Source organism: Lampetra planeri, chromosome 35 (assembly GCF_965212315.1).
Source record: "Lampetra planeri chromosome 35, kcLamPlan1.2.h2, whole genome shotgun sequence".
Lineage (NCBI taxonomy): Eukaryota > Metazoa > Chordata > Hyperoartia > Petromyzontiformes > Petromyzontidae > Lampetra > Lampetra planeri.
In genome coordinates, this window is record NC_136141.1 from 2334580 (window position 1) to 2348149 (window position 13570).

Genomic DNA, 13570 nt, shown 5'->3' on the forward strand with positions numbered 1-13570 from the left:
GCTGTAGTTTCACTTGGTGCAAGCATGCAGCTGCTATGCATATTTATTATTTGTTTATATATATACTGTATATGAATGCTGCAAAGATAAAACTTAAAACAAGAATACAGTTATATTCTTGGTTCTTTCGGTAAAGTCACGTAGAAGGGAAATAATAAAAGAATAAAAATAAAACAAAATTCTCACGACGTTTCGATTGCAACACAAGCAATCATCATCAGGTGTGAAAACCACACCAAGAAAATTAGAAAAAAGTGGTGTTTTTTTATTTTCTTGCTGTGGTTTTCACACCTGATGATTGCTTGTGTTGCGATCGAAACGTCGTGATAATTTTATTGTTGTATTTTTATTATTTTATTATTTACCCTCTACGTGACTTTACCGGAAGAACCAAGAATATGAATCCGTGCAGTCACGAAAGCTTTAAATCGAAAAAGAAGACAGTTCTTTGTAAATGCATTGCTCTATGAAGGCCTACCCATTACACTATTATATGTTTATTTTTATATAGTGGTCTTCGATCATGAAAATCTCATCCCGCACAATCACCCAGGAACCACAGACAAGCTGCAAGGCAGCAACGAAGCAGGCACCGCCAAAGTATGCCCAAGCTCTGCAGTCCTCTATGATTTATCAAGATGTTTTTGGCCAAATGACGTATGTTTATGCATGTGCGAGGAGTCCGGAGCGCCCGGAGAACACTCACGCGTGCGACGGAGAAACGCCCCATCTCCTCCAGAAGGTACAGCTGCTCTCAGTCCGCACGTTTCTGTGCTGCCTTTTCCTGGTGAGCCACGGTATGATACCTCGACGCCCACGTGAAGTGAGTTCGCAACATTCGTGCGATCCACCAACCCTTGCATCAACAGGCATGTGTAGCCAGCGCCACACCATGCCCCGTCAGCCACGGAAGTTGTTTGACCATACACCAGGGGTATTGTCAACTTATTTATTTTGTTACTTATCGTCCCCCCCCAATGATGCTCATTATTGCACTGTGTTATATACCACAATAATCAATGCTGGTTGGTGATGGTGGGTGGTTCCCGACCGATTCAGATATCACTCACCACTGCTATAAACAAGCGTGTTCCTGGTGGTCAAAAACTGCACCACAAAGACATCCTTAAAAGACACATCAAGACAGCCAATATTAAATGTGGACACACGAGAGGAAACGTCAGCCAACCGTAAGCAGTGAACAAGTGGCTGCTGTAGCAAACTCGATCAAGAGGGTTGAAGAAAGAAATGGGGGAAGAAAAAAAAAACCTATCAGCATCAACACCGGCAGTAATCGGACAACACAAATCCCATCCCAGCAGACGAGCAGCAACTCTTCACCGAAGTGCGGCCGATGCTTCCTCAAGGGCTGGGCTCTCAGACCACCAACGAACAGGAAAATGCTGCTGCAAGCAGTTCTCTCCGCAGTCGTCATCGTTCGCGATGGACAGCCGAAGAAGATGAAGATATTAGCCACGGCTGAGACTCAAACTCAGGTTGCCCAGGTTGGTAGCGCAAAGCGTGAAAAACCGAGCCACTGCTCACGCCCAGAATGTAATATGAAGCAAAACCTAAAATAAACCGAACTCGCTCAAATTAAATGGGACCTTTTCATTCCTTGCAAAAGGTTTCTATTTTAGGTTTGAACATCTCAACACCCGTTTCATTGCCAGAAAGGGTAAGACGTATGATTATTTTTTCATACTTTGCTAAAATAAAACTGTCATATTTACAATGTCTGCTATGTGTCCAGACATTACCACATCCTGGCCTCCCTCGACTTTCTGGCAAACAAATCCATCGCTGTCCTACCACCTCCTGGACACCTCACAGCCCCAGACAGACTACAACACACCGTATTTCCCTAGGCAGTCTCCCACCCAAGTGGAACTCGCCGGAATCTCCCGAACCTTAGCTTCCACCAAACCGACGAGATTGGGGGGCCGCATTTCGGGGCCATTTGCTCGCGCAGTTATTTACGGGGATCCGCGCCTCCGGTTGGCCCGGGTTTGGCTACGCACGGTGCGAAAGAGGTTCGACGCACACGCATGAAGGTTACACGTGCACGCAGCTCTGTCTCACGCTTACGGCGGCGTGCAACCATTCTCGTTCTGGGTGGGAACTCTTTCGGCGCGGCACAAGCGTGGCCCAGACAAGGGGCTGCACGAGGTGGGGGGGCCAAGGAACTGCCAAGTCCCCGCTTGACGTCATTCCCAGCGGCTGGGGGGGGTCTGGTTGCCCCCATGTAAAATTGCTTGGCAACCAAATATTGTGTACATATACACACATGCACACACACACACATATATATGTGTGTGTACGACTGTATGACACGCGTATAAAGTTATATGCATAAGCACATATGAACGTGCAATGACAAAGACCCCTGTTAAATCTTGTAAACGAGAGCACGAGGTAAAAATACACAAAGACAAAGATCCCCCGTATAGGCTTAACATTCTTTTGGGGCAAGTGCGAGTAGCACCTATGAGGGCCGGCACGGTACACGAGTTGGTGTGGGCATCACCACACCAACACTGATTTTGACACACCGCACCAGGTACTCATGTAAGGCTAAGTTGGCCTCAGGGAGGCCGAGGAACCCACACAATTACCGAACAAAGATCCTTGTTTAGCCTGATAAAGGAATGCATTCAGTGTGTCGCTGGCCACGCCACCCCGTCACGTGGCATGCCAGGTGCTTGCTCGCAACACGTTATCCCTACTTACGCAAAAAAAAGCTTCAAGTGCTACGAAGAAGAGTGAGGGGGGCTATATCAAAACAGATTGTTATCACTGTGACATCATTATAGTTACCCCAATAGCCAGAGAGGGCTCTCCTCTCAATGAGTCTGACGCCGTGAGGTTTCGCTGTCCACATAGGCAACCGTTTAGACGTGACTTAACCGAAAGAACCAAATAATAATTCCTGCAGTCACGAAAGTTCTAAAATTAAGATTAGGCAACCGTTGTTTCTTTTCACAAACAATAAATACAACTTCATCCCTTTAAAACTGGGTTGAACCGATCCGTTGCTTAATGCGGATTCTTAAGCGCACGAAACACGCGTCGAACGGCGTGGGCAAGAATCAACATTTTTATTTACACGCTTTTATTTAACTCACTCTGTCTGTTGTTGTCGTATCCTCAAATCTTGTAACTCAATTTTTACCCACTTCCCAATGTGGTATCCACTGCAAACTTGGTATACTTATGTCATACTGACGACAATACAATATTCTATCATGAAAAATTATATTTTTTAAACATTCTTTTATATATGTTATGTTTTGGCTTGGGTCTAATTGTCCACGCTCAACTGACGTTGGCTGTAAATCACCACGGTCACTTACGTTATGGCAAGCTTTGCGGCCACTTCCTGGAGTCGTGGAGTTCTTCCATTACTCGTACATTTCATTAAAGCGTGTTTTTTTTAAGTATTTTTAAATTACTTATTTAGTGTTGTATACGGCAAGGTCTCAGGCTACGCGGGGGGTGAGGTTCCGTGTACCCCCGCGTCAGCGCGAACTCGTAGTAAGTTTGAGTTCGTCTATACGAGTGTACATATAACATATTAAAAGTTATATCAAATGTATATAAATGTACAGAAATGTTTAATAAAGTACAGCACTGTAGAGTAAATGATTGACTAATAATTGGTATATGATAAGTGCGTGCTGAGTGGACTTGTTTCTCGCGCAGGCGATACAGTCACACGCCGTCAAATCCACATCTGCGTGATGGCAGGGGGAGTGATTTGACTCCTCGCTTCTCGCCCTGTGCGTGTAGCGAAAAGTACGAGTCACAAGTGTAAGTAGGAATCGAGGTCGGTCGCGTATGAGCGGGTCCACGTACTCGGAGCCCGCGTACTCCGAAACCTTACTGTGTTATGTTGTATGCGATGGATTCACGGCACTAGAGGTGCTGCAATTCACCAAGAGAATAGAATGTTGAATTAAAAAAAACTCTACTACACGTTCGCCAATAACACTGTGGCCTTAAAAGGAAAAATAAATATATCAGAGGCAAACATTTTTGCCCAATGGCCCTTCTTCGTAGCACGTAGAGGCGCGAGAGAGAGAGAAAGTTGGTCACAGTTGGAGACTGCCCTTGGGGCCTGAATGTTGAAATGAGATGATTACCTCAATTCACAACAATCATTGAACACGAGAAGGGGTGAACTCGGTTCACCAGGTCCACCCCTTCTGCTAAGTCTCAAACCCGTGGTCTCGTGAAACAGAATTGATTGTAAAGGTATGCGGGCAATGGCCGTTTTACGTGGAAAAACAAAAAAACCTCAAAACCTCATTCCTGCAATTCTTTCTTTATATATAATTTGGTCACGAAAGCACATTGGCTCTAACATTCCGCAAATGACTCCTTCCCCCTTTTAAAATCTCACAATGTCTATCAATCAACCACCCGTCCACCATCAGACATCCTCCATCCCAGACTCGCCATCTCACCCAAGTGTGCCGATTGACATCGGAGGACGGGGGGGGGGGGACGTGAGGGTGGCAGGCCAGTTCCTTACACACGGACGCCACTCGTCCAACGCCTGATCTCTCCGATATCAAAGGCAAGACCGATGGAATGGAGCCAGCAGACACACATTTTGAAATCACAGTTGCCGAGCACGGGGCCCAAATGCCCAAAACAACAAGTGGCCAGCAACAAGTTGTAATGTATAAGAGTGAATTTTTTTTTTGTTATTGCCTTAAACGTTGCCTATTATAAAAATGTGCTTCTTTATATGCAGTGTTATTGACGGACGTATTGAGATTTTTTGTAGATGTGTGTTTGCGCACCACTGCCAACACAGCACCATCTAATAGTGTTTAACAATCCTCCTTCGATTCGTGGGAGACACAGAGGTTTTGAATGAATAAATAGTAAACAAATACCCGTCATTGCTCCCTGTTGTTTTAGTGGCGTTATCTATCAATGGATCACCCTGTACTTCAATGATGAAGTCAGCGTCTTGACATGAGCCGAAGACATTTCCATCTGGAATTCCCTCAGTCTGACCGTAGCATCATGCCAGGGGGCACAGTTCCGGAAGACGACATCACACATCTATTCCTGGACTCTCTTCAATGGGGCTCCTATCTACACCAAGTTAAGTGCTTTTTCACCGTAGTTTTTCGCACACACTTATGTAATAATAATAATACTACCCCTTGAATGTAACCAGGGAAATCTCAGCGATTTCCAAGACTTATTGCTTATTTGCAAAAGGCTCCTATGTGAGCTTGCTAAGTCTCCACTTTTAAGGAAAACCCACAAATGCAAAGAATGGACACCGAAAGTGCTTACAATTTTGGCCAGTAAATCTATTTGCTTTACTTCCACCTACACACCTAAAATCAACATTCGGTGTTTCGTTCTTCTGACTTTTGGCGAAAACATGCCATTGTGTTTATCACCCACAGCAGGGCAAACCACCCAAGCCATTGTCCATTTTGTCAAGATGCAAATGGGCAACTGTGCACATTCCATAGGAAATAAATAAATCGTTTAACAGTAGAGACGTGTTGCAGTTCACATTTTACATTTTACTATTTGCTTTGAAACTGCCTAGAACCGCAGAAGGCTCGCAACTCCTCCGCAAGCGATATGAATGGATGCATCATCGTCTCCCGCTGTGACGTCCACAGCGTAATCGGGGTAGAAACAAAATTGGGGGAACAAAATGACAAATAATTATGTAATCAAATAATCTGGCACGTTTGCCTTGAACGGTAAGGAAGCATTTCTAGGCCATCACAGGAACAGTTGAGACCAAACCTGCTTGGAGACATAATTTGCTTCGGGCCAATATTTGCTTTGTTGGGATAACACGAGGAGGCTAAATCCATCTGTCCCAGCCGGCACAGCGGGTGCATCAATGGGTGCATCCGTGGAAGGATCCCATCCAGGCTGCTGAAAGCATTTAATAATTTCGCTGGGACACATTCCCATGACCCAGATAACGACTACAAAGTGTTCCCTCGCCACTCAAAGGGTGCAGAGATTAGAGCTTTCAGCACCAGTTAAAACTTTTCTGTGTACACTTTGTCCTGCTAACTGCCGAATGTGATTCCTCCAGTGGAGCAGCACAGACTACGGCGATTTCCTATATGGTCCACAGTTTGGGTTACATGGCCACAAATCCCACTGCGACTTCTGTAATTGTCCCGCTGATGAAGGAGATGTGCGCATCGACTTGGTAATATGTTCCGATGTCGTTTATGTCACTGCTGTAAAGAATGCCCAGTAGCTTCACGCTCCCAATCGTTGCCCACTACAGCGGCAGGGCAGTAAGCCCAAGCGCCTCCAGACGGCCACCCCCCCACCCCCATTTGGGGGTGTATTATTCTGGGTTCGAGACATACTCTCAGGTTTTTTCGGTAAAGTCACGTAGGGAAAAATAAATAAAATTATAGAAATAAAATAATAAATCACGACGTTTCGGAGGCAACACAAGTCTCCGTCATCAGGTGGGACCGTCACAGCCAGATTTACTGTATCAAGTGAGGCAAAATTCCAAGAGACAAGCTCTTAAATACAAGTTAAGGGGGGAGGAGGGGGGAGGGGCTTATCTGAATGTGGCAGCCAATGAATGGAACGTGTTGGGGGGGTGGGCGGGGCTAAAAGAGAACAATCGGTGCACTTGTTCGCGATTTGTATCTCCCTCTGTAATGCTGGTGTTTTGGGTTGTGGGAGGGGGGGAAATAACAACAATGCACTAGCTCTTAACCCTTTTTACGTTCTGATGACGTACGTACATAGGTTATCAGTTTTTCTTCCGATTCCGTTCCGATTACGTATGTTTACTTCATCGCTACGGAATTGATTCCAAACGGAATCGAATCGATTCGGGAGTACAAGTCCATGCGGGAGGTGGGCGTGCGGCACAGTTTGACACCAGCTGTCATAGAGTGCGGTCGTGTCGCTACAGTTCGCTGCGGTGAGTACAATGTCTTTTAAAAACAGCGTCATTATGCCTCTAAATAAAATTTACGCGAACTGCTTGCACGTTCCGAGATTCGGCGGTGAACGGAACCCCACGCTCTGCAACTTGCAGATGTCTCGTAACGGGAAAGGGTTCATACGGCCGTGTGACAATCTGCGGTACATGCTGGGGAGCCCACACTACACCTACGTGTCATCGTGCAACGTAGATGATTTCCTGGAAGCAACTGCGGATGAAACAATAAACTGGACAAATCTGGTGAAACGAGAACTTACATTTGCTGGCATTTACGGAGCCGCTGAAGCCAGAGCTGTAGGAATCCATAGGCGACTGTGGAAACAAATAAAGTGTGTCACACACAGCTGCCTACGTGGATGCACTCGCGCCCGCTGCGCTAGACACGGGTAGGAAAGCTCGAGCGGTGGAAATATTCACCCCCTGGCGACTAGAATTGTGGTGACTCAGACGAGGAATGTCATTGAAACGTTTATTTTTTGGTCTCCTTTGTACAGTTTTATTTGTATCGTGGTGTCCGCTCCCTTCGCTTAAATGTAACATTAGCATATCATTTGTGGATGATAAAAAAACACTTTCCGTGATGAGTGACTCATGAACCTTAATAATTACTAAATGATGAATGGATACATTGTTACACTCCTAGTAAGCAAATACTTCTTGTTTAGGTAGAATCAAGCCACTTTAAATAGTATGCGATTGGCTATTACATCTCAAAAATTATAGGCATGGGATTAAAATGTCAGTTTTTTTTATCACGACTTAAGTTAAATGAGTTTTGGGGCAACGCTAATATCCTTTAAATGGTCCATATTCAGTGCTGGAAAATCCAAATCACGCTGGCAGGGGAGCTAGTCTCCCCTAAGGACAGCTGCAGCTGACTTTTCACAATCTGGTACAGTCTTATGCTAATGCCCTCCCAGGTTAATGATGGACAGGACCAACATTTCCACGTGATGATAAGCCACTTCGTTGAGCTATCATTTGTGACCAGGTCGCTTCTGACATAGAGCTGTATAGCTCAGTGGACCTTACCTGGTAAAAATAAAATAAAAATTGTTTAACTCGCAACTTGGATTTCACCATTCTAATAAAGCGATTAGATCCTACCATCGCAACACCCGCTAAACATTTCATAAGAACTGGTTTTTCTTTGAGGGAGTCACCCATGTGATCCGAAATATATATACAGTATATGCCAATTACGCTCATCTATGCCGTCATAAAAGGACGACGTGCAAGCAAGTGAAGTAAAGAATTTCCGCGGAGCGCTTACAGTGATGCCATTATCCGAGTGAGTCCCATTGACTTGCCGGCCGTAGCGGTGAGCTTTGTTGAAACTCATCGCTCTTGCCGAAGTTGAGGCCCTGGGTAAAAAAAGACACAAATGTAAAAAACCACACACAGCAACAACTGAATTCATTCAAAATCGTATACAAAAACAAAAAATCTGAAACTGTGTTGGCAGCGGTGTGCAAGCACGAAAGGAAGTTTAATATTTATTTGAGATTCCAAACATTTCGGAACAAACCTGAATTGCAAGCAGGCGTTGAACTATGCCACAGCCACTAGCTTCGGCCGCTTTGAGCGGAAAGTAACATTCGTAGGGAGAAAGAGGGGTGGGGGGGAAACGAGCTTGAAATAAAAGTAAAATTCAACAGCTTCCTGAGTACGTTGCGGCAGACAGGCCGTCTTGTGTGCAGCAACGCGGACATAGAAGCCTCATAAACACGCTATTGAAACGGCCACTGCTATTGAAACGGCCACTTTGCCCGGGGTAAGAATTTGTTTGACTGCCTCTCTCTCCTCCTCACGTGCCCTCTCCCGTCTCGTCGTGCTCACTTCTCCTCCCACAATGTTTTCCACCGCTCAGCTGCCGAGCTTCTCTCTCCCCTCCCACTCACCCTCCCCTCTCACCCTCCCCTCTCACCCTCCCCACTCACCCTCCCCACTCACCCTCCCCACTCACCCTCCCCACTCACCCTCCCCACTCACCCTCCCCACTCACCCTCCCCACTCACCCTCCCCACTCACCCTCCCCACTCACCCTCCCCACTCACCCTCCCCACTCACCCTCCCCACTCACCCTCCCCACTCACCCTCCCCACTCACCCTCCCCTCTCACCCTCCCCTCTCACCCTCCCCACTCACCCTCCCCTCTCACCCTCCCCGCTCACCCTCCCCGCTCACCCTCCCCGCTCACCCTCCCCGCTCACCCTCCCCACTCACCCTCCCCCCTCACCCTCCCCCCTCACCCTCCCCCCTCACCCTCCCCCCTCACCCTCCCCACTCACCCTCCCCACTCACCCTCCCCTCTCACACTCCCCACTCACCCTCTCCACTCACCCTCCCCTCTCACCCTCCCCACTCACCCTCCCCACTCACCCTCCCCTCTCACCCTCCCCACTCACCCTCCCCACTCACCCTCCCCACTCACCCTCCCCACTCACCCTCCCCTCTCACCCTCCCCACTCACCCTCCCCTCTCACCCTCCCCTCTCACCCTCCCCTCTCACCCTCCCCACTCACCCTCCCTCTCACCCTCCCCTCTCACCCTCTCCTCTCACCCTCCCCACTCACCCTCCCCACTCACCCTCCCCACTCACCCTCCCCACTCACCCTCCCCACTCACCCTCCCCACTCACCCTCCCCACTCACCCTGCCCACTCACCCTCCCCACTCACCCTCCCCACTCACCCTCCCCTCTCACCCTCCCATCTCACACTCTCCTCTCACCCTCCCCACTCACCCTCCCCACTCACCCTCCCCTCTCACCCTCCCCACTCACCCTCTCCTCTCACCCTCCCCACTCACCCTCCCCTATCACCCTCCCCTCTCACCCTCCCCACTCACCCTCCCCTCTCACCCTCCCTCCCCCCTTTGCCTTTCCACCGTCTGCATAAACAGCTGTAATGTGGTGGAGAATTTCAGGCTGAGAATGTGTGCCCTCCCTAGAAGCGAAGGGCTGTGTTGTGTGTTTTAGATGTGCGCTTAAAATTAGCAGCACGCCTCGCTGTGTTGCCGACCCCACACTTTTCCAACACCTTAAGTGCTCAACAATTATCCGCTCGATAATTATCCGCAATTACACAAATCGGCCAAACAAATCGACTTTTTAAAGTTGCAAATGCCCGCGAACAGCCCTTGGCGTGTAAATATTATTCTTCATATATATTTTTTTAACGTTTGCTTTGAACAAAGTTTTTTTTCTTTTCCGAAAGAGATGTGTGCGATGTATTGTGCCTAAACTCTGTCAAAAGCTCACCGCTTTCCACCGTGTGCGTTCTGTGGTAATTTACCACAAACCGAAAATTCGTAGAATTCAACTCTAACACAAGAAATGTGCCGCCCCCCCCCCCGTCCTCCCCTTGCACACCGCCGACTCGTTTCTCCTGCAGGCCTGGGACTACCCTCCCCTTACACCCGTCTTATATAGACCGGTCGCTTGGGGTCCGAGGCCTTCACATCTGCCCGCCCGCCGTACCTTTCTTCATTATTGACAACTTGCAGCTCAGCGCACGGCAGATGCCTGCGCAGCGCGACTCACGACCTCCTCTTGATACCAAGATCCAGGATGGTCACGTCTATGCGCCGCTTCTCGGTGGCAGCCCCAACAGTCTGGAACGCCGTCACCCCTCTGCACATTCGCAGCATCACCTCAATCGCCTCCTTCAAGAGAGACTTGAAAACTCACCTCGACAAGCCACGCTTTCGAGCGACTCTGAGCTTGGCTCCGCGCCTCTGAGTTGCGGCCGTTACGTCCGCAAATTTGTGCGCGTTAAAAATTGCATTATTATTATTGTCCCTGGCCGGTTTCTCTGTCGCCTAAAGCGTTGTTAAGGGGCCCTATGTTGTTGTTGTTTCATAAAATCCTAATTAAATAAATGTGTCCTGAACTAAAAAAATGTCGTTCGAATTTCCCAAATCTTTAAAATGTCCATACACCCACATTGTGAAGAATTTGTTTAAATAGAAAATAGAAAAGAAAAGTAAAAAAAACTTCTCTAAATCCAGTTTTTTTTACTTGGTGATACCCTCCTCTGGAGGGTGGCCTGGTCTAAAATGATAAACTGTACTATAGATTTTATGGCACCCAACTCTGTACTGTATAAGATGACCAAATGTGCCCTGAATTTCCTCGGGCTCTGAAATGGGAACAATCATTGACAGTAGTAGTATCCATACCAGATGTGATGTAATTGATGAACGGCCTTCCATGAACGTTGGGCAAATATAGATTACATTCCACAAATATTGCCGATGTGTTTTAAAATTGCAGAATAATTCTCTGTGTAGATTCGTCATATTTAGTATAATTACATTATCAAATTAGGCTTCGGTTTTAAATCACGGTGCGAGTCGGTTCGTGTGAATACATGCATATAGAGCAGTTTTGAGGTCGAATCTGAATCTTGTTTCAAGATCAGTGCAAGTCAAACCTCACTGAAAGCATCACTTGATTGTTTTTTCCCCAATACTATCTTCTATTTTTCGATTTAAAGCTTTCGTGACTGCAGGGATTCATCTTCTTGGTTCTTCTGGTAAAGTCACGTAGAAGGGAAATAAAAAATAATAATCCACAAGTAGTGACTAATCCCATATCTGCATTTTCCATAAATATGCTAAATTCCTCTGTTGATATGCAAATTCCTTTGTCAAGGCGCCCTTCCTCTAACCCAGCTTAAATATACGCTGCCAAGCCTGGTGGTGCTCATTCAGACGCTGTCTTTCCGACAGACCTGTTCTTCACCTGAGGATGGCTGCTTGCGTTGTGGCCGAAACGTCGTGAGAATTGTATTTTATTATGTTTTATTTTTACTATCTTTTATGTTTATACAGTAATGGGATGGCTTACAAATTAATTATCTCATGAAGATGTGGGGTCACTAAAAATTAAGTGCATGGTCACGCAACGGATGTGACCAGAAGCAAACTATATCTAAGCCTTTTGAACAGCACGTCGCAACTTTTGGCAAATCCAAAAGATTACTTGGTAAAACCTGTCTCCCTCGTGGTTGGATGCTAAATCCCTTGAATAAGATTTGAGCAGAGCCTAACTTCATGGGACCTCCTTTGCCAGTACCAAAATATGAGAATAGGTTTTCACCTTTTTTCTGGCAACAAAACAGGTGTTAAGATGTTAAAACACCAAACTGAAACCTTTTACAGGGAATCATGTCTGCATTAACCACAATACTTGTGCTCAGAATGCAAAAAACATACTTTGATAATTATATATGCATTGTCTTTGAAACTGATTGGTCCACACCAGAGACAGCTTTCTTTGGAGCCTAGTCTCAAAAGGTGTTAGGTACGCCTTTTGGTGTCCTCTGGTCTAACACCTTTTGAGACTAGGCTCCAAAGAAAGTTGTTTGGTGTTTTAACATCTTAACACCTGTTTTGTTACCAGAAAAAAAGCGGAAAACCTATTCTCAGAGCCTAACTTTTTAATCGAATTTCCGAACGATGATTGGTGGTGGGGGTTAATTTTATAAGCCTGTTGACTTGGTTAATTCAGCCAATAAAAAAAGTACAAATGTACAACTTACAATGCCCAACAATAACAACCGCCATTCGCCACTAAGTGGCGGTGGCGTCACGACGGCGCTTGTGCCAGGCTATGTGCACGTTAAGGCCACGTGAAGTGTCGAACGCCCGCTGGCAGCAGGTCACGGGACAGACCCAGGCGCCATGGGTCGACTGACTGAGATTACTGGCCGATGCACCACCTGTGCCAATAGCCAGCTTAGGACAAACTTGGGTTCACTTATGGAAAGAATTAGTCCTGATGTTGCGTCGATAAATCATCTAGGACACACAAGTTATAGGACTGAGTCATTACTGCAGCTACAGCTGTAGAAATATCACTTGAAATTATTGCGATATGCTTTGAAAATATCTAAATATGGTGTCCATTTAATTAACATTATTTATGCTGGGAAAAAAATTTCTCATTGAGTGTGAAGACACTTTTTTCAAGAGGGCCCTGGCGTTGGGATAATTGGCAAATTAATTTCCAATGAGTATTTTTTTCATGTGGTAGGAAACCGCAGAAGCTACGGAAAACCCACACATAAGATAACTCAAGACCAGAGCTGGGTCGATTAGTAGATTAAGGCGATTATTCGACTAAAACTTGTTAATTGGACACATTTGATGTAGTTGATTGGGGTACTTGAGTTCCTTTAAAAATTATAGCCTCCCCAATATCCAACCAAATTACGCCCAGTCTGACGTGGGTGATGATGCCGATAAAATCACCAAGCCACCACCCATCACCTCCCGTCCAGCGGCACACATGTAATCAAACCGACAATCCGTAGGGCAATCGATTACACTGCACTTAAATAATAAAATATCCCAGCTCTACTCAAGAGACCCTAACGGGGACACGCATGTTGCATGCACTGAATGCCACAGTTCAAGGACGTCTGGTTGACTGAATAGCCAAACAGTGGTGTGGGTGGAGGTAATATCAGGTGAACATCTCAGGAAAATGGAAACCTGGGAACCGTGCTCCCCGTTTGGAGGCCATTTTGTTGCACAGGGGAGTATCTATACCGCAAAGCCCAGATTGCTCTCTGCCGTGGTACAGCGTGTC

The 13570-nt window shown here is 46.5% G+C and overlaps 1 protein-coding gene across 3 annotated transcripts in view; it reads right to left on the reverse strand.

Moving 5' to 3' along the window:
* The window catches only part of LOC144730249 (E3 ubiquitin-protein ligase TRAF7-like), a 44306-nt gene that overhangs the window by 23495 nt on the left and 7241 nt on the right, over nt 1–13570 (reverse strand). For 2 of the 3 annotated variants that reach the window (XM_078610898.1, XM_078610895.1), the window contains exons 2-3: nt 8247–8337; nt 7231–7285 (exon numbers count right to left, since the gene is read on the reverse strand). In XM_078610898.1, coding sequence (XP_078467024.1) covers nt 7231–7285; nt 8247–8315 — 124 coding nt within the window. In that variant the 5' untranslated portion in view covers nt 8316–8337. Of the gene's footprint in view, nt 1–7230; nt 7286–8246; nt 8338–8501; nt 8552–13570 lie in introns of all 3 variants that reach the window. The other variant, XM_078610896.1, reaches the window with a different exon arrangement.